Here is a 16,836-nt window from a genome sequence, read left to right on the forward strand (position 1 = left end):
CATCCATTTGCAGTAGTTTCGTTTTGCTCCGGAAATAAAACTGAAGAGGATGAGTTCCCTTTCACTCATTGAAAGTCGGTCGACCTATGTGCGGTGTGTGATTGAGATCAAAATTCTCATGTCTTAAGCGCGAACACGAACAGCTGACGGTGTCCACAAGATTAAAGGCATCACCCCAGGAATCTGAGGTGGTGTGGATTTCAGATGGAGTATTCGTATACGGGATCGTAGATTATAGAGAGGTGGGTGATTCCGTCCATTTCTTGCTAATTGGCGTAAGAAACGGCCCGGAAGATGCGGCGCGTGCACACGGCTGGCGCGCTCCAATCAGACTCGTTGTAGAAAATAGCGCGCCGGATCGCTCGAAGCCGTATCTTCCGGGGCCGTTTTTTACGGCAATTAGCAAGAAATGAACGGAATCACCCCCCCCCCCCCCCACCCACCCCTCTCCTTAATCTACGATCCCGTATACGAATACTCCACCTGAAATCCATACCACCTCGGATTCATGGGGTGATGTCTTTAAATGCAGGAAGCAAGTGGTGTGAAAGGTGCTTTTTTCTGTATTTATTCAACACTATCACTAACTTAACATTCCAGAAAACAAGAGTTACCAAATTTAAACAAAATCACATTATCTCTTGTTCCACAACCAAATAGAATAGCTAGAACTCTGCGAAAACGAAACTGACAATAAGAGAGTACGAGGCTTGACGTCAGTAACTCCTCATATCCTGTGTAAGCTGTATTTCCTGGTATCGTAAATCGATTTGGCAGACCTCGTAATCAACTAACTGAATGAATAACTGCGGGCCGTAGAAAATTCAGTTGAGTTTAAAAATGTAGGGAAACTAACACTAGGGACAAAATCTAATTTTTCTCTAAGTCTATCTATTTCCAATTCGGTGAATATTTGGAAAAGTGTGAGTATCTGTCAGACGGTCTGGGTGCTCTTCTGATTGGCTTAAATTTTAATTTCTGCAGAAAGCCTTCTAATAGAAGAATAAGTTTCAATAAAACGAAAAACTTCCTAACGAAAAACTCCTGATCAATAGTGTGTGTTTCTGACTACTGTGGACAATTTCGTAATGTTGCTTAAATTTTATTCGTTTCATCTAAAGGAAGACCAAGTTTGAAAACTCCTACTATTCTCTGGAAACGTTTATTGAAAAGAAAACAAACGACTTTAATTTTTATTAGCTTCCTCAAGTTATACGACAAACTAGAATAGAGGACTTCGTAGGTGAGCAAATGTGAGTGAGAAGCTGTCATAGTGCTTGCATGATTAAAGGCATCACCCACGAATCTGGGGTGGTGCGGATTTCGAATGGAGAGTTCCTATACGGGGTAGTAGATTATGGGGAGGAGGGTGATTTCGTCCATTTCTTCCTAGTTGCCGTAAAAAACGGCCCGGAAGATGCGGCTCGTGCGGAAGGCTGGCGCGCTCCAATCGAAGTCGTTGTAGAAAATAGCGCGCCGGAACGCTCGAAGTTGTATTTTCCGGCCCGTTTTTTACGGGAATTAGGAAGAAATAGACGGAATCACCCTTCTCTCCATAATCTACGACTCCGTATAGGTATAACCCACTTGAAACCTGCACCACCCCAGATTCGTGGGGTGATGCCTTTAATCTAATTAGTGCAATGAAATGCAATGAAGAGGAAGAGATGGAAGCTACGTGCTTGATTTCCGTTGTCTTTTAAAAGCAAAGATCATACACTTTAATGGGTGGTCAAAAGGTGAATCCATGTTGTTACCTCAGCTAGAAGAAGCCGACAAGAACAGGCACAAAAAGATAATAAATTCGTTCGCCACAAAAGCAGTCGGGTTCAATGAAATTTCCATTTGGAAATCAAAACTGTTGTTGAGCTGTGTAATTATCCAAGCATTTCATGTACTGCTCGTATCGAACCTTCGCATAGCTCCAAATAGAGGTGAATTTTTTTGGTAACAGAATGGAAAGTTTGGTTGTAGGAGAGCTTACCTGACGTAATCAAACCTCAACGTTGAGTTCTGCGATTGCACCACTGACCATGCCGACCATAAGAGATGGGCAAGCTAAAGAAACAATTTGAGTTGTTTCTACTATAAACGGAGCATCTTTTGTGCTTGAATGAATTGAACGGTAAACAATGGTGAAATCAAGAGGCAAGAGGTAGTCAACAAAAATAAAAAAAGAAGACTGTTTACCCTATATATTAAAGAGAAGAACATGAAGCTTTCTGTCGGTTGTACGTATATGATGTAATAAACAAGCTAATTGATGTTAAATATGTGTATTGTTAGGGCGGATGTAATGCAGTCGGTTGGAGGTTCCGCTCCCTACACAATCGATGGAGGGTTCGAATCCGCCCTAGTGCTCACCAAGCCTTTCATCCCTCCGGAGTCGATAAATTGGTACCGGACTCGTCTGGGAGGATAAAAACACTGACTTGACACATCGGCTAGGCCTCGCAAGTCATTGTATAGGCCAGTTACACGTTCGTGAACCTCAAACAGTTCTGACTGAATTGAAGTTAACGTGGGTCGCATCCCAAGCGGATTGATTAACGCCAGAGACTTATCCCTTATCCTTTATGTATATTTTTAAATGTTTATAGACATATAAATCAGCTTTAATTACCTAGTTGAAGTATTTGCTTTTTTGATGAGTCCATAAACGGTGAAGCAAAAACGAATTGCGAAGATAACAAGATAACTATAGGAAGCAGGTAGATGATTGCTTATGAGTTATCGGAATGCACCTTCTGACTCCAACAAAAAGAAGAACATTCACAAAACTCTCGTCTACCTAACCCTTCAGTCTTTACTTTCTTAAAGGCATCACCCCACGAATCTGGGGTGGTGCAGATTTCAGGTGGAGAGTTCCCATACGAGGTCATAGAATATGGAGAGGAGGGTGATTTCGTCCATTTCTTCCTAATTGCCGTAAAAAACGGCCCGGAAGATGCGGCTCGTGCGGAAGGCTGGCGCGCTCCAATCGAACTCATTATATAAAATAGCGCGCCGGAACGCTCGAAGCCGTATCTTCCTGGCCGTTTTTTTACGGCAATTAGCAAGAAATGGACGGAATCACCCTTCTCACCGCAATCTACGACTCCGTATAGGCATAACCCACCTGAAATCCGCACTACCCCAGATTCGTGGGGTGATGCCTTTAACAACAAATCTATGAGTGAATAAAGAAGCGGCATGACGACTATAAGTCAGAAGTCGCCGCGAATGTTTTGCAATTTTCTACTAAATCTAGATTACATGATTACATTACTAAGTTTTTCTTTTATTCCTCGTTTTGCTGACGGAAATTCATCTATTGGTTAGCTTGTGACCGAAACACTTCTTTCTGCCCTTTCTATAGTAAAAATATACAATTATGCTGCTAGGAGGCGGCAATAACTACTGATCCGCTCATTAAAAGGGAAATGTCACGTTTCTGCATATTTCGGCTAATAAATCAAGTGACGATTCGAGTAATCTTCACTTGTACTTCCTGGCCACTATTAGATTATTAATAATACTCTCCTCTTTTATTTTCCTTTTACTACTATTTGAGAAGGAAAAACTCCGATAGGTGTTCGTTCGATCAGTGTCACCCTGGCAAAAGTCGCAGTGAGGAGAATGATTGTATAATATGTGAAAAATGGAGAAGAAGTAAACGAGACAATCCAAACCCAATGTGAAAATTAATTCTTAGGTTGCCGAGAAGTCATTATGCATGTTTCCAGTAGCTGACAATCACTTCACTGTTGGGATCTTACCATGAATAGATAGGGATAAAAGTGCAGTTAACATGTATGAGCATCATAACGTTCAATTCACTCCTAACCCAGGTAAAGGTGTGTATGTATTACTCATTTGTGTTCTCCTCATCCTCAATGATGCAGCTTAATGCGCGTAGTAGAATTATGGCAATCCACAACGCCTCTACGATTGTGCTGGTTGAGGAGTTTCTGCTGCTTGTTTGAGTTTCGTTAGTTGGATTACGAACGACGACGGATTGATCGAGTTCTGTTGCATAACAAGTAGCATCGTAGGAGACCAGTGCAATCAAGGTTGTTTCTCACTCTTTTTTCTCTCCATTACTATGCGAAATTGAGTGCAATCACGCTAAAAAAAAAGCTTAACTACACCTCTACCTCTATCTACCCGTGAAGATGTCGCAATACCGTCAAATTCGTCGTACCTTCAGGTATTAGCTGCCTATAGGGCACAAATATTGAACACCTCATCAACCCACAGCTTGGAATAACGACACTCTCCGCAAAAGATTTTCAAGCCTTATTTCGTCCACATATCCATGTCTCGCTTGCAAGTAAAAACGTAAAAATATGCGCATTTCCTCCTGGTTTGGACACTTTGTGTAGTCAGGATTGTCGACACCTGAAAATGTAGCAAATGGACATATTTTGTAGACCTTACTATTTTTGCTTAACTGTTTTTAGTTTACGTGACTGTTCATTCCTTCTAAGAATACCTCGACCCCGAAAACCTCGAAAACGCCAGATTTTTTAAAATATTGGATGGGATAGTTTGTGCAGCAGCTGATTCGCCATCACAGAAAAATGACGGCAAAAACCTTTGTCGGACACCAATGTTCATTTTGCAGTTTCAAAAATGTTCTTCGGATAATGATTTTTGAAACTTTTCTCACTTTTGCAAGCGCACCAAAAATGGCTTAGTATTTCTCAACTAAATTCGTAAGCCATATCTTACTTGACGACAGATTTTCTTTTTTCTTTCCTTGGCTTTCTTTTTCGTTCTCAACTTCTCCAGAAGAAGACTTCTTAAGAGTACTGTGTCAAAACGATTGGAGCAATTGGACTGCAACAAATCGCTAAGAAGTTGAGTCGAAATTCAAGGCTGATCAATAATTTTTAGCACAGCATGAGTGAAGATTGATTGAATTGAACGAATTTCACACCTATTCAGAGTTTCGACAGAAACACAAGCTTGAACCATTACAAAAAGAAAGTGGACTGAATACCCGTGAGATTGAAAAAAATGGATCAAAGGCTGCGGATTTTCCTCTAAATGTTAGGTCAGCTCCGTTGCTCTTTCTGAAGAAATAGTAGCAGATAGTCACTAAATGTTTTGTGAGATCCAGTAAAGTTCTTTTTCTGTAGAAAAAAAAACTTACTGGATCTCACAAACCTTCTGTACTTGCATGCGATGAAAAGGGTCTTCACATCATTACGCCGCTAACGTTTTCCTTGAAAACATCCTAATTCCAAACGCATATCACGTCAATTCAGAATCGTTTGAGGTTTATAAACGAATAATCGGTCTATGCAATGACTTGCTGGGGCTAGCCGATGTGCCAAGTCAGTGTTTTTATCGTTTCAGACAAGTCTGGTACCAATTTATCGACCCGGAGAGGTGAAAGGCTCAGTGAGCAGATTCGAACTTTTTTGTTTACTGCAAGTTAAAGTTCAGCGAATTTAGTAAAGTTCACCAAACTGAAGTGAGTGAAGCAGCAGGCTTCTTCCCTTGGCAAATAATCCTTACACTGTCAATGGGATTTGATGTTGCTGCTCTGACGGCTCGCTTAACCCTCCTTGTTAAAAACTTACGACTCTAGAGAAATTTCTTTAACCTATACATATGTACACTTGATAATGCACGCTTGCCGGTGCACTGAACTCTTAACCACCTTTGGATTTCGACTATACTTCTTTTTGCGGATTTGCGATTGTTCAATCCAGTTTCTTTGCAGATTTATTTCGGCGTTTTTCGTAATCACTAAGTTCTCAGTTCGGAGTTTATTCCTTATCTTCCTGATTTTCCCTTATTGTATGTTAGTAACCAACTACCGGGTTGTAAAACATTTCGTGGCAGTTTTTTTTTATTCAAACATAAAGATGGAGGAAGAAACAAAAAGTACTGGCAAAATATGTATGTTTTGATAGAGAATTTGGCCCTACAAAATAATTGTACACTGGTTTTTTTGGTTTTGTCGAAATTCGTTTTTTTTCGCACCATTAGATTGAAGTGAGAGAACGTAGCATTTCATGTACTTTCTTGCATATAATTTTGGTCGAAACTGTCTAGCAGCTCGCAAGACTTAGGCTGTTTGTGAAGAGCATCAAATGAGCAAGAAATCTTTTTAAGAAGAACAAAAAAAATTACACATGTGAACAAGCTATTTCATTTATGCCCGACAATCAAGGAAGCTTCTCTCAAACAGACAAGTCTTAAGAGCACCAGCAACAACCAGTTAATGTCGTGTTTTACTTCCGTAATCCAAGGGTTATATCAACCCCTAAAGAAATCTACCTTGCCTGAGTTCCAGCAGCTGCTGGTTGTTCTATGCAAATAACATGAAATAGTGCTTTTTCCGTCTCAATCTTCTTTGAAAAACAGCACCAAATGAGTTGCAGAAGCTACACCTACACATTACCATAAGCGTTAGAGCTTCCTCTACCTTTGATTCGATTGCGCACTAGAGTTCAAAAAAAAAGTGAAACGCCTGAGGGGAGGCATACACAGTGTAGCTATGTCTTTATGCATGTTGCAAATCTTTCTGCATCATACTGCAGTTCTCTTAGAAGATCATGACTAACTGCTTGTGGTTAGGAAACATTCAGTGAAAAAGTGAAACACACGTGACAAATATGCATAAGCGAGAACCTGCAAATTCACAAAAATGGTTGGCGAGATCGAAGATCGCGTAGTTGAAATCTGCGTACTCATAATCAATGAAGAGGACCTTTCCTATAACAGTAAATTCTTCATACATTGCAGGTGAACTCAATGAATGGTGTTTAACACAACAAAATAGTTAGCTATATAGTGTAACAACATAGGTGGTGACAAAACGTGGATCAATAAGATGCAACTTAGTTGATAAACCTGGCTTTGCCTCGTAAACAGCGTTTAGCAGTGCGAAAAATACCAGTCTACACAAAGATGCCTGCACGGAACCACATATAACAGGGTCAAAACGACATGAAGCACGGTGATGCAATTGCGTACCCGGTTTCTTTCGAGGCGGTGCAGTGTAGCGTAAGGGGTTGGAAGCATACTGGAACCCTTGCTAGCACCACACATCGCTGCAGTTTGCGATGATCCCACCTCGGTTCCGCCTTCTGTCTCCATCGCGCCGCTTCGAGTGCGTACGCAAATGCACCGCAACTACACCTGTGCTTCATGTCATTTTGACCCGACTATACAATAAACATACAAGTTTCCCGCTTTTTTAACATATATACATGGGCTATATAGCTGTAGGAGTCAAGAGATCTATCAAATCTGAATCCCTATCCTTCCAGACAAGTCTGGTTTTGTCGACCTCAGAAGAATGAAAGTCTACCCTTAACAATTTATATAAAATAAACAATGTGATGGTAATTCTACGCAATTGTTGAGGTAAAAACGGACACAATGTGAACACGCAACTGTGGAGAACAGTTGCTCCAAGAAAGGACAGTTAAGTGGAGCAAACAATGTCGGAGACCCACGAGGACGACTTAAATATGTCACAAAAAGCACACAACGGCCTTGCATGCCGCAATAAACAGCGACTCAGAGGATTAATCTGAATACTACCACGGTCTCTTAAGGAAAGATATCGATGGATGTTTGAATTATATTGCATAACTGGTTAAACCTTGAGCAGCTAGTGAACTAATATACTCTTTTTTGTTGGTTGCTTTTTTTATATTCCACGCCGTTCGGGTAATACTTATTGGAGAGTTAAATTTTTACTTTCCTCATACATTCCTCCTTAGAGGTTTTCAACAACTATCTAGGGATCTATTGTGTTGAAGAAGGCATCAAGGTGCATGACTCGTATCCACAGTTGACCAAGACGTGATGACGGCGGTGCTTAACGTTGCGCACTGTGCATTCAGACATAATAGTCCTAACGAGTTTTGTGCACGAAACAAAATTTTCGTGGCATAACGACTTGTACCGTCCAAGAGTTAATGTGAACGATGTAACGAGAGGGCAGACAACGCTCAGACCACTCGTTACTTCGCTCACATTAACTGCACCATTCTCTGCCTACTGTACAGTAAATATATTCCACTGAACCACCGTACGGTCTGTACAATTGGGGTGACAAAATCCCTAATTCTAGTCCTCTAGTCACTCACTTCTATAAAGAGCATCAAACTTTTCTTTGAAGGACTTTGTGAAGAAGTGGGGTCGACGGTTTTCCTGAAGTGCGCTTAGTATCACGGGAAACCCAGCTGGTCACGGTTCTGGTCCAACGGTTGTCGTCGAAACTCATCACGTGTCCGACTCACATCGCAGTTTGGACACGAGACGTTTCCATTCTCCAATCTACTAAGCGCTCGGCTATTACTAGATTTTCTCGGGGACAATGTTTTGAACAGTTCTATTTGCCATCGTGGACATTACAATTTACTTAGGAGGAAACAATGGTACAGCTGCCTAAACCTATTCTGCTTTGCAAGTTTCGGTCGGAAACTTGGTTGTCCAAAACTCTGGACAAACAGTAAGGGCCCCTAACACGGCAAATTTTGTCTTACAATCTAGGAAAGCACGTCAGGTGCTTACTGATTCCTAACAGGCAGCTTTTTAGAAGAACTTTTCTTTTTCTTTCTTTCTTTTACCAAACTCGAAAATAATTATGCCATGGTAACAAAGTTCACATTACATAGTGGATGATTTGTGCAGAGCTGCTATTCCACGATAAAATAAAAACCTCATTTTGGTTTACATACAGCTTACGCACCTGAGGAATCATCAAAAATAATATTGTTAGCTAGCAGATCATTGTGGCAGAATGTAATTTCTTCTTCTAAAGGTACAATTAAAGTTTCGATATCCTTTATATTATCGGATAGCCGATTTGCGAAATTGAGGAGACCCTGAAATCCTTGAGCCTGAGTATGACTTTTCATTGACATCTTATTGAAACAATGCAAAGACAGGGTAAATAAAAAAAATAAGTAGGTTTTCAGATTGTATAAGCTTTTTGCAGTAAAGTAACACGTAGTGCAATGTTCAGATTGAAAAAATCCTTCTCTTGCAGTCTTAAGGAGCAGTCTTCCCATTTGCATGCGAGTTCGATATATCTTAAATCTTCTCGATAATTCTAAATACATGCACGAGTGAAATGCTACGTCTTCTGTGTCACAGATTTCCATGGAAGAAAGTATGACAAGCGACAAACTCCATCTATTACCTCAATAGCCGTCAGATCAATATTATTAATAAAATCTTTTGTCTTTCGAAAAGGAAATAAATCATTAACTTCCACGACAGTTGAGTCCATATTGTGGTACGCTGCCAATGTTGAACAGATTTTTCTGAAAATCGTAAAATGCATTACTAACAACGAATTCAGAGCAACTTTCTTATTCATTGCCTCTGCATATCCGTATTCTTGAGTTGATCAGCGGTAACGGTCGTCCCTGGTAAATAACCACACAAAATCCCATTTGAAAAGCGCGCATATAGAGGAGCAGCTAGACCTTCTCTTGCCAGTTTTTCCATTGCACTCAGCTCGCGATCTCTGAAAACTATTGTAATCACTAGAATACGTACACAGTCCAGAAACAATTTGTGATCTCCACTCCAACAACAGTTCGGTGATTGTATATGCAGTAACCAGCTTATAGAAATTAATACGAGTTCTGAAAAAGAACAAGTAGCCTAGTTCCAACATGTTGAGAGTTAAGAGAGAGCATGTTCTAAGAGAGTTTATTTAAAAGAGAGCTTTCAAGGTTTGTTATGTTTCGTAGCTTTTTGAAATGTTTTGTTTTAGAAATTTCAAAAAAAAAAAAGCTTATTTAATCAGCACAGATAACATATTCAGCAATTCTTGTTGCGCAAAATAATCGAATGGGTATTGCTTACGCAACGATTTGACGTGATATGACAACAAAAATTCGAAAGATACCTTTTTTACTACTACTACACGTTACGTGCCTCAACATAAGCTATGATACTCGCGGATCTTTGATTTTATTCCCAGCTCAGTGGAAGCTCTGACAATTTAGCAGTGGTGGTTCAGACTGAAATAATAATTTGCGTTTAGCAGTTCAGTAACTAACGCATTTTAAGAGCTGTTTTCCTCTGTGGTAGTAAGGGCGCAGAGGTTGTTTGGACGTATAACAGCGAAAATGCGAAGCATCACATGCCAATCCTGGGATCAATTCCCGCTGCAGACTAGAAGAGTGAAAGTTTCAAGTTCACCCAACGATGCAGCCATTACACTCACATGATGGTTGAGGTGAAACCGTGTAAGGTGGTTTACAATGTAGAGGCTATCTTCCTCAAAAACGACATGCTATAGGAGGATTCGCGTTTCCTTTTTTTTCGTCGCTCTTCTATAAATTCCTTCAATTAGAGAATATTTAAGAAAAAAAACATATCATTGCGATCAACACTACGTTGTCTTTCAGGCGACATCTTCACCGTACAAAATCAAAATCACTCTGCAGGTATACCGAAGCAAGTTCCTAGGGTCAGTGCAATAAAAAATAATTCCAATGCACATAAACTCCCATCCGTAAAGGCAGTTAAGAACTAAAATTTTAAAATGGGAATAATGTATAGGTCTGACTTTCGTGACACAATCTACGTGCTGCATCGATCACAATGGCATCCAACATTATCTCAAAAATGCGAATCCTCTGATAGCATATCGTTATCAGCGAAGAAACTGCAGCTATTGTATTGGCTAGATTACGTGGTGAAATTACTTCTTACTCATACTTTCCTACTCAGATACTCAGATGGCACGTCTTCACTGCACGTGCAGACCCTAGCACGTCTTCCATTCGTTTCGTTCCCTCGCCATTGTCATCCAAGATGTTCCCAAGTTTCGTGAGTGACGTTGACGAGGTTATTGAGCCGTAACCAGCTGAGCTTTCAGCTGCCCCACTCGCGTAGCGAACACATCACCCCATCTCGTTGGCGGCCTCCCTCGAGGGCGTTTAGCATCTTTTGAGGTCCACTCTAGCGTTCTCTTAGTCCATCTATCGTCGATTGTTCTCATTATGTCTCCGACCTGTGCTTGCCTGTTTAATCTGTGTTCTGCCTTCGATATGTGTTCTGCTGGGTCGCGAAGACGAGACAGGGCTCGCAATTCGGAGTTGCGAAGAGCGGCTACATGTTGTGTGCGCTGGTTAAACTTCAGAAGGCATCTCTCAAGGGCTCTTTGGGAAGTGAGTAGTTTCTAGACGTGGCAGCGGTGTCTGCACACGTAGTGCCTTAATAGTAATAGAGAACGATGTCGTCTGCAACACGGAGGTTGGAGAGGGATTTTCCATCAACACGTATGCCCCTTTCTCCCCGAGACTTCATCATCGACTGCAATGAAGCCGTGAACAGTTTCGGCGATATAGTACCTCCCTGTCGTACCCCGTTTCTAATGGGTATAGTGAGGGGGCGGTGGAAAAGGTGTACCTTATTGATGCATCGGTCGTAGCAATTGACTAATGTCCTCACATACGACGCATCTACACCTTAATCGACCAGTGTTTGCATTTGTTTCTACACTGTCAAAGGCTTTCTCATAGTCGACAAAGGTTAGAACAAAAGGCAGGCGGTATTTCCGGCAAACTTCTGTGACCCCCGACACAGTCTGGACTTTTCCAAATATCTGAACTCCTGACAGAATCCAGCTTGCTTCCGAGGCCTGGCTTCATCTACCGCCCTAAATATGCCCGTGAGGATATTCTTAGTGAACACTTTGTATAACACGCTCAGCAAGGATATCGTACGATAGTTTCGAAGGTCCTCTCGGTCACTTTTGTTATAGATAAGAATGGTTCGCGAAGTCTTTCACTACTCTGGGATCCTTCCTTTCTGAAGGTAGGACGTCATGTGCGCTGCTAAGATTACATGAAGTGGATGGCCACCAGCCCGAAGAAAGTCTGCTGATGTAAAGCCGGGTCCAGCGACTGTGCCAGGTTTCATGCTCTTGACAGCGACTCCTACTTAAGAAGGGAGAATCCGTTGTGCTGCAAGCGGAATCTTATACTCGCGGAGATCCCTGCGGCACCTTTAGACTCTTTTTTCTTTGTGCTGGTTCCAGAATCTTGTTCTGCCTGTATTTCGAAAGATCCTCCTGCAATGCTTTTCTGCAGCTGGTGTTTGCTATTAACCGCTCAATGTGGGATGCATTTCGATCGAGCCCCAAACTCCTTCATCTTTCCAACAATTCCCTGGTGGTCTTCGAAATTCGATCCAAGTTTGTCGTGGCTATGAGGCACGTTCAGCGCAAGCTCGCAGTCCTCTGAGTGGCAGCTCGTAGTCCACATTTGGTTCCTCCTCCATGTGCCAATCACCTTGGGACAGGGAGTCCTCGAGTACGCAATCGTCGTAGACGATTTTTTTTCCTTCGTTGCCGATAGGGGATGCTCTTTTCTATCGTGTGGCTAGGTCGTATTTTCGCACGACGATGATCAGAACCACAACGAAAGGATGGTAATACGGAGACGTCAAGTAGACACCACCTCCAGTTGGTGAGAATGTGGTCGATCTCCGCACGAGTCACACTAGAGGGCGATTCCCACGTCCACCGACGATGATCTTCCTCCATGAAAAGACAACTCCCATGATAGAGGCGAGCGGAGGAGAACAGCCCGGTGAGACGATTGCCATTATCATTCCAGTCCCCTAGTCCAAATCTTCCGATCTTGTATTCCTCTACTGTAGCCTTTCCTAGTCTTGCGTTGATGTCCCTAACAACGAATTTGTAGAAAGACCTCTCGTTGTGGCTCACTTCCTCCAGCTCCTCGTAAAACGTGTCCAATTCGGATTCATCAACTGCTGATGTTGGTGAGTAGCAGTTGATGATGCTGATGGGTTTTTGGCGCAGAGGGCGGAGACGAAGAATGGCCAGACGAAGCGACAGGATCTCGTGAATATCGACAAGATGGACGACAGATGGGTGAAAACCAACACCGCCTACATTTCGCGACGGAACCTTTTCTCCACAAATGACGAATGTACCGTCATTCATCTGTCGTACGTCGCTCCTTCTGCACTTGGTCTCCTGCAGAGCAATCATGTGAAATTTGATACGCTTTGCAAGAAGGAAGGACATGCAGGTCAGCGTCTGTGGACACTGTTCTCGCGATGTAAGTACACCGTCTGAGACAGTCTCCATGGAGAGTCGTGCGTGTGTCGCCTTGGTCCAGAATCTAAGACGTCCTGATCAACTTGAGATTCGATCGCCTCTCACCGGTCGCCATACCGTCCGACGTCTGAGACGTCAGGGCCCAGTCTGCAGAGTACTGAGGCAGTGAATATGCTGAAGTGGCAAAAAGACTTTTCTCCAAACTAAGCAGCCCTGCCGCAGCGAGCATAGCGTTCACTACAGGTCGTCGCCCAACCCATATGGATTAGGGAGCCACCTTGCGACATTTTGCTAAGACGGTGATGAATCTTAGCAGTGGTTTACTTTTGGCTAGGCTTCTGATTCCAAAATGTCGAACTCCTTTTCGGCTTGGGAGACCCTGGCGGAGGACGAACCTCAGCTGTGCATTGCAGTGCAACGTCCAGAGTCACCTCCACGCCACTACGAGGAGGTGAAAAGTTGCGGAGGCTTACTCATATGAGACTAAAGAAATTCACTTTATTCTTTTTAATTTCACCGTACATAAAGAGTGTAAAAAGCTGGTTCGTCGGCTACACTACTAATCTACTTTATTGGCTTTCATTTCATTACTCGTACAGAGTTGTTCCGTATCCTGAGCTCTGTAGCTCCTGAAATTGTAAAAGATGTTTCGCGTTTCCCACTATTGCAAACTAAGTCCCAAATCGTAGCAATTTGGAGCAGGAAGAAGACACCGGAAATTACTGTGAGCGCAGCGCCGCTTTTAACCACAACTTAGATAATATCTGTTAGGCCTAATGCCATGTATTGCCGGAACATGTATAATTATATTACTAACGGAAAAGAGTATTCATACCAACTCCATTCTCTCTTGAATAGATCCATGTTGATGAATGATACTCAAAATAGAGCGGATCTTAACAGAAGCATAAAATCAAACCCAAGGTTTCAGAATGCAGTAAAGATTTGGGATGCTCGATGATGACGATCGTTTCAATACGTTAATGGTTTCGACAACTAAAATGAGATCGCTTCAAATGCTTGCTTTAGGCCTCAAACGAAAGGGAGTGTGAATTCTCTGCCTATTAAACTCCAATACTTCACTCCTTATGTCTGTCTGTCAAGTAAAAACAGCAACGTAAAAAACAATTTTCTAGTGTGATTTTGATGATGACGCGCTTGAGACAGTATCCCGTGATATAATGTGGTAAAGGAAAAACGTTAGCCGATGCTACTCAAAGCAGGATAAACCAGAGAGATCACGATGCACTCGCAAAATGCACTACTTTCCTTTCATTAAAATATCCAATATTCCAATATTAGGTTATTCAATCACCGAAATTTTTCTCCAAAATTCCTCCTCTTAACAACAGTGAGAAACTGATTGCTACAACCTTACCTGTCAATAAAATTTCCCGTGTTTTTTCCGAATATTCGGAACACCAGCTTTTCATTGGAGTCCACAGAAGCCGACATAATCTTATTCGTGATTCCGGCTGTTAATACCTATAAAGTTAGAACTTAAATCAATGGATCTAAATGAAAATTGTCCAGTTGTTACAAGCACAGCGCGTAACCAAATGACAGGATCACCCCACATAATACCCAATAGCGTAATATGCTCCTATCTGAAGGCTGTCACTTTATACACCGGCAAATTGAAATGAAATTCAAGGCCTCAGAAAACCTAGGATTACAACTTTTGTCTGACAATAGTTTCAATTCTACAGCTTTTTTTCGAAAATGGCTCTCTTCTAAGTTTAACAGAAAGAAAGGATCTCTCTAAGACTTCTTTCTTAATAAATGACATATCTTCCTCTTTTCATGGTTTTATGCTCCTTTCTTAACTATCTCTTTCTAATGTATGCTTTTCTTCAAGAATACGAAGTGGGACGACTTGATAATCAAGAGAAGGGTCAAGTCAAATATTTCAAAGAGATTGGATTGAAGTACACCGAACAATTAACTGAGTTAAAAGTCAGATGTAGTGATAGTATGTAGTGTAAACACGTTGATTACTTGCATTAGATGAGGTGACTAAGGTGCTTTCGAAAAGGAACGTTGAAGTTGATCTGTGACGATTTAGGGGCTGTCATAGAAAGAGGATACTAGCAATTACCGACATAAAAGTGGTTGTACAATGTTGAAAGACTAATTGCTACCGTTGTTCCAAATGTTCAACAATCCCTTCTTAATTTTTATACAACATAATGCATTTGTGGACTTTAACTCTTTTTACAATCTAACTGTTTTTTTTTTCAGCCTATTGGTAACCTGCACATACATTTCCGTTACGAGTTTTGAGTGGTCACAAATTTTTCCCGATCCATATACTCATGCCGTGCACAAATTTGTTGAGCACATCTGGATTGCGACTGATTTTTTTTCGCACTCTTTCTACCGTTCAATCCAACTCGTAGAAGGTTTTGGTTTAGACTTTTCCATAATCTATAATTTCTTTATTTTACCCCAGAGTTTTCACGGACCATAGGTATTTTTGAAAAATAATTTACAAAGGAACAAAAAATCAAAAATCAGGAGGGTTTGTCATCGAATAAGACATGGAGTCCAAAGTGAAGCTACACTGTGAACTCTGTTACACTGTGAAGAGGGCACTTTCCAAAGAAACTGCTTTTGTCATTAAATTGAAAGTGGTGCCAAATAAACTTTGTAATCCTAAATTTTTGGAACGCTAAAATTGTTTGCACACGAGACAACACCCTTCAAATAGCAAAACTCTGCGCTATTGAGTTGTACAGGGGTGAGCCTCCTTTTTCTGACGCCCTATGAGAGAATATTTAGCATTTTCTATGCTTTGTGATAGTGTGCCTGCGAGGTTTTTTAGATGAAACTCTTTACTTTTGTTTCGGCTTTTTCGCCGTCTTCAGAGGCCTAAATAGAGGATGACTGGAGCAATGCTACGTTTATCCCGTCAAGTGCCACACTACCCTGGGCCGGTGTTTCGATAATCGCTCAGGGTAGTAGAAACAGAAACCTATCTACATTGAAATTAGTCTTACGTGTAGTTCCACCGGATGTGGCGCGGCTGGTAGCACGCACTTGTCACTCAGTGTACCAGCGAATGAGTTTTGCTGCGTGTGGATCACCAGCGACAATATATAGATAATCTGATCTATACACAGAATATCAGTTGTTTATAGGTCACAGAGCGGTACAGGTGGCAAGGACTCACTATCACAAAGCATAGACAGAATATGCCGAGGTGACAAGAGAACATTCGAACTTTAGCATTTTGCTTTAAATTTTTGATATAACATAAAACATCCATCAGCTCACCTCAAAACGGACAAGCGACAGCTGCCATTGCGGACGAAGTATCCTCAGAACTTCTTTTGCAGAATGTTCACAACACTCATGATTAGTAAGCGACAATTCAATATTTACAAATGAAGAATTCATGAACAACACTGAAAGATTTCAGAGATGTTGAAAACACAAAGTATTAGGCTGAGGAGTAAGTCTAGAGCACAAACAACAATAAAAAGCATGCCTTTCTGAGACGATCTTCTGTCTCAAAGAAAGGGCTTCTCTTACAAGTCGAACACAATTTGCTAGTACATGTTCAAGTTGTGCGAAAGTTCGACTTTCCTTGAATCTAGGCATAGAGATTGGAACTTGTCGATAGTCCAGTTTAAGCAACAGTCAAGATTGTTAACAAACGTTGTTACGGCTAACGTTTAACAAACGTTGTTACGGCTAACGTTTCGGCGTCGTCGCCTTCGTCAGAGCGTTGCCGTGATATTAATAATAATATTAATATCACGGCAATGCCAAGA

The 16,836-nt window shown here is 41.5% G+C and overlaps 1 protein-coding gene across 4 annotated transcripts; it reads right to left on the reverse strand.

The window, feature by feature from the left end:
* Positions 1 to 1,852: 1,852 nt before the first annotated feature.
* On the reverse strand, positions 1,853 to 16,459 carry RB195_022176 (uncharacterized protein; the record flags this gene model as incomplete). Of its 4 annotated transcripts, none has more annotated exons than XM_064209211.1 (10): positions 1,853 to 1,922; positions 1,985 to 2,058; positions 4,238 to 4,380; positions 6,628 to 6,711; positions 8,702 to 8,862; positions 8,962 to 9,044; positions 9,155 to 9,278; positions 9,338 to 9,484; positions 14,439 to 14,545; positions 16,337 to 16,459. In XM_064209211.1, 10 exons carry the CDS (start codon positions 16,457 to 16,459, stop codon positions 1,853 to 1,855), a joined length of 1,116 nt encoding a protein of 371 aa, XP_064065089.1. The 4 variants fall into 4 exon arrangements, with proteins under 4 accessions (XP_064065089.1, XP_064065090.1, XP_064065091.1 ...); XM_064209210.1 differs by having other exon boundaries at positions 8,702 to 8,837; positions 8,960 to 9,064; XM_064209208.1 differs by lacking the exons at positions 8,962 to 9,044; positions 9,155 to 9,278; positions 9,338 to 9,484; positions 14,439 to 14,545; positions 16,337 to 16,459 and having other exon boundaries at positions 8,702 to 8,876.
* Between the last annotated feature and the right edge of the window lie 377 nt (positions 16,460 to 16,836).

The sequence above is a fragment of the Necator americanus genome, chromosome X, assembly GCF_031761385.1.
Source record: "Necator americanus strain Aroian chromosome X, whole genome shotgun sequence".
Lineage (NCBI taxonomy): Eukaryota > Metazoa > Nematoda > Chromadorea > Rhabditida > Ancylostomatidae > Necator > Necator americanus.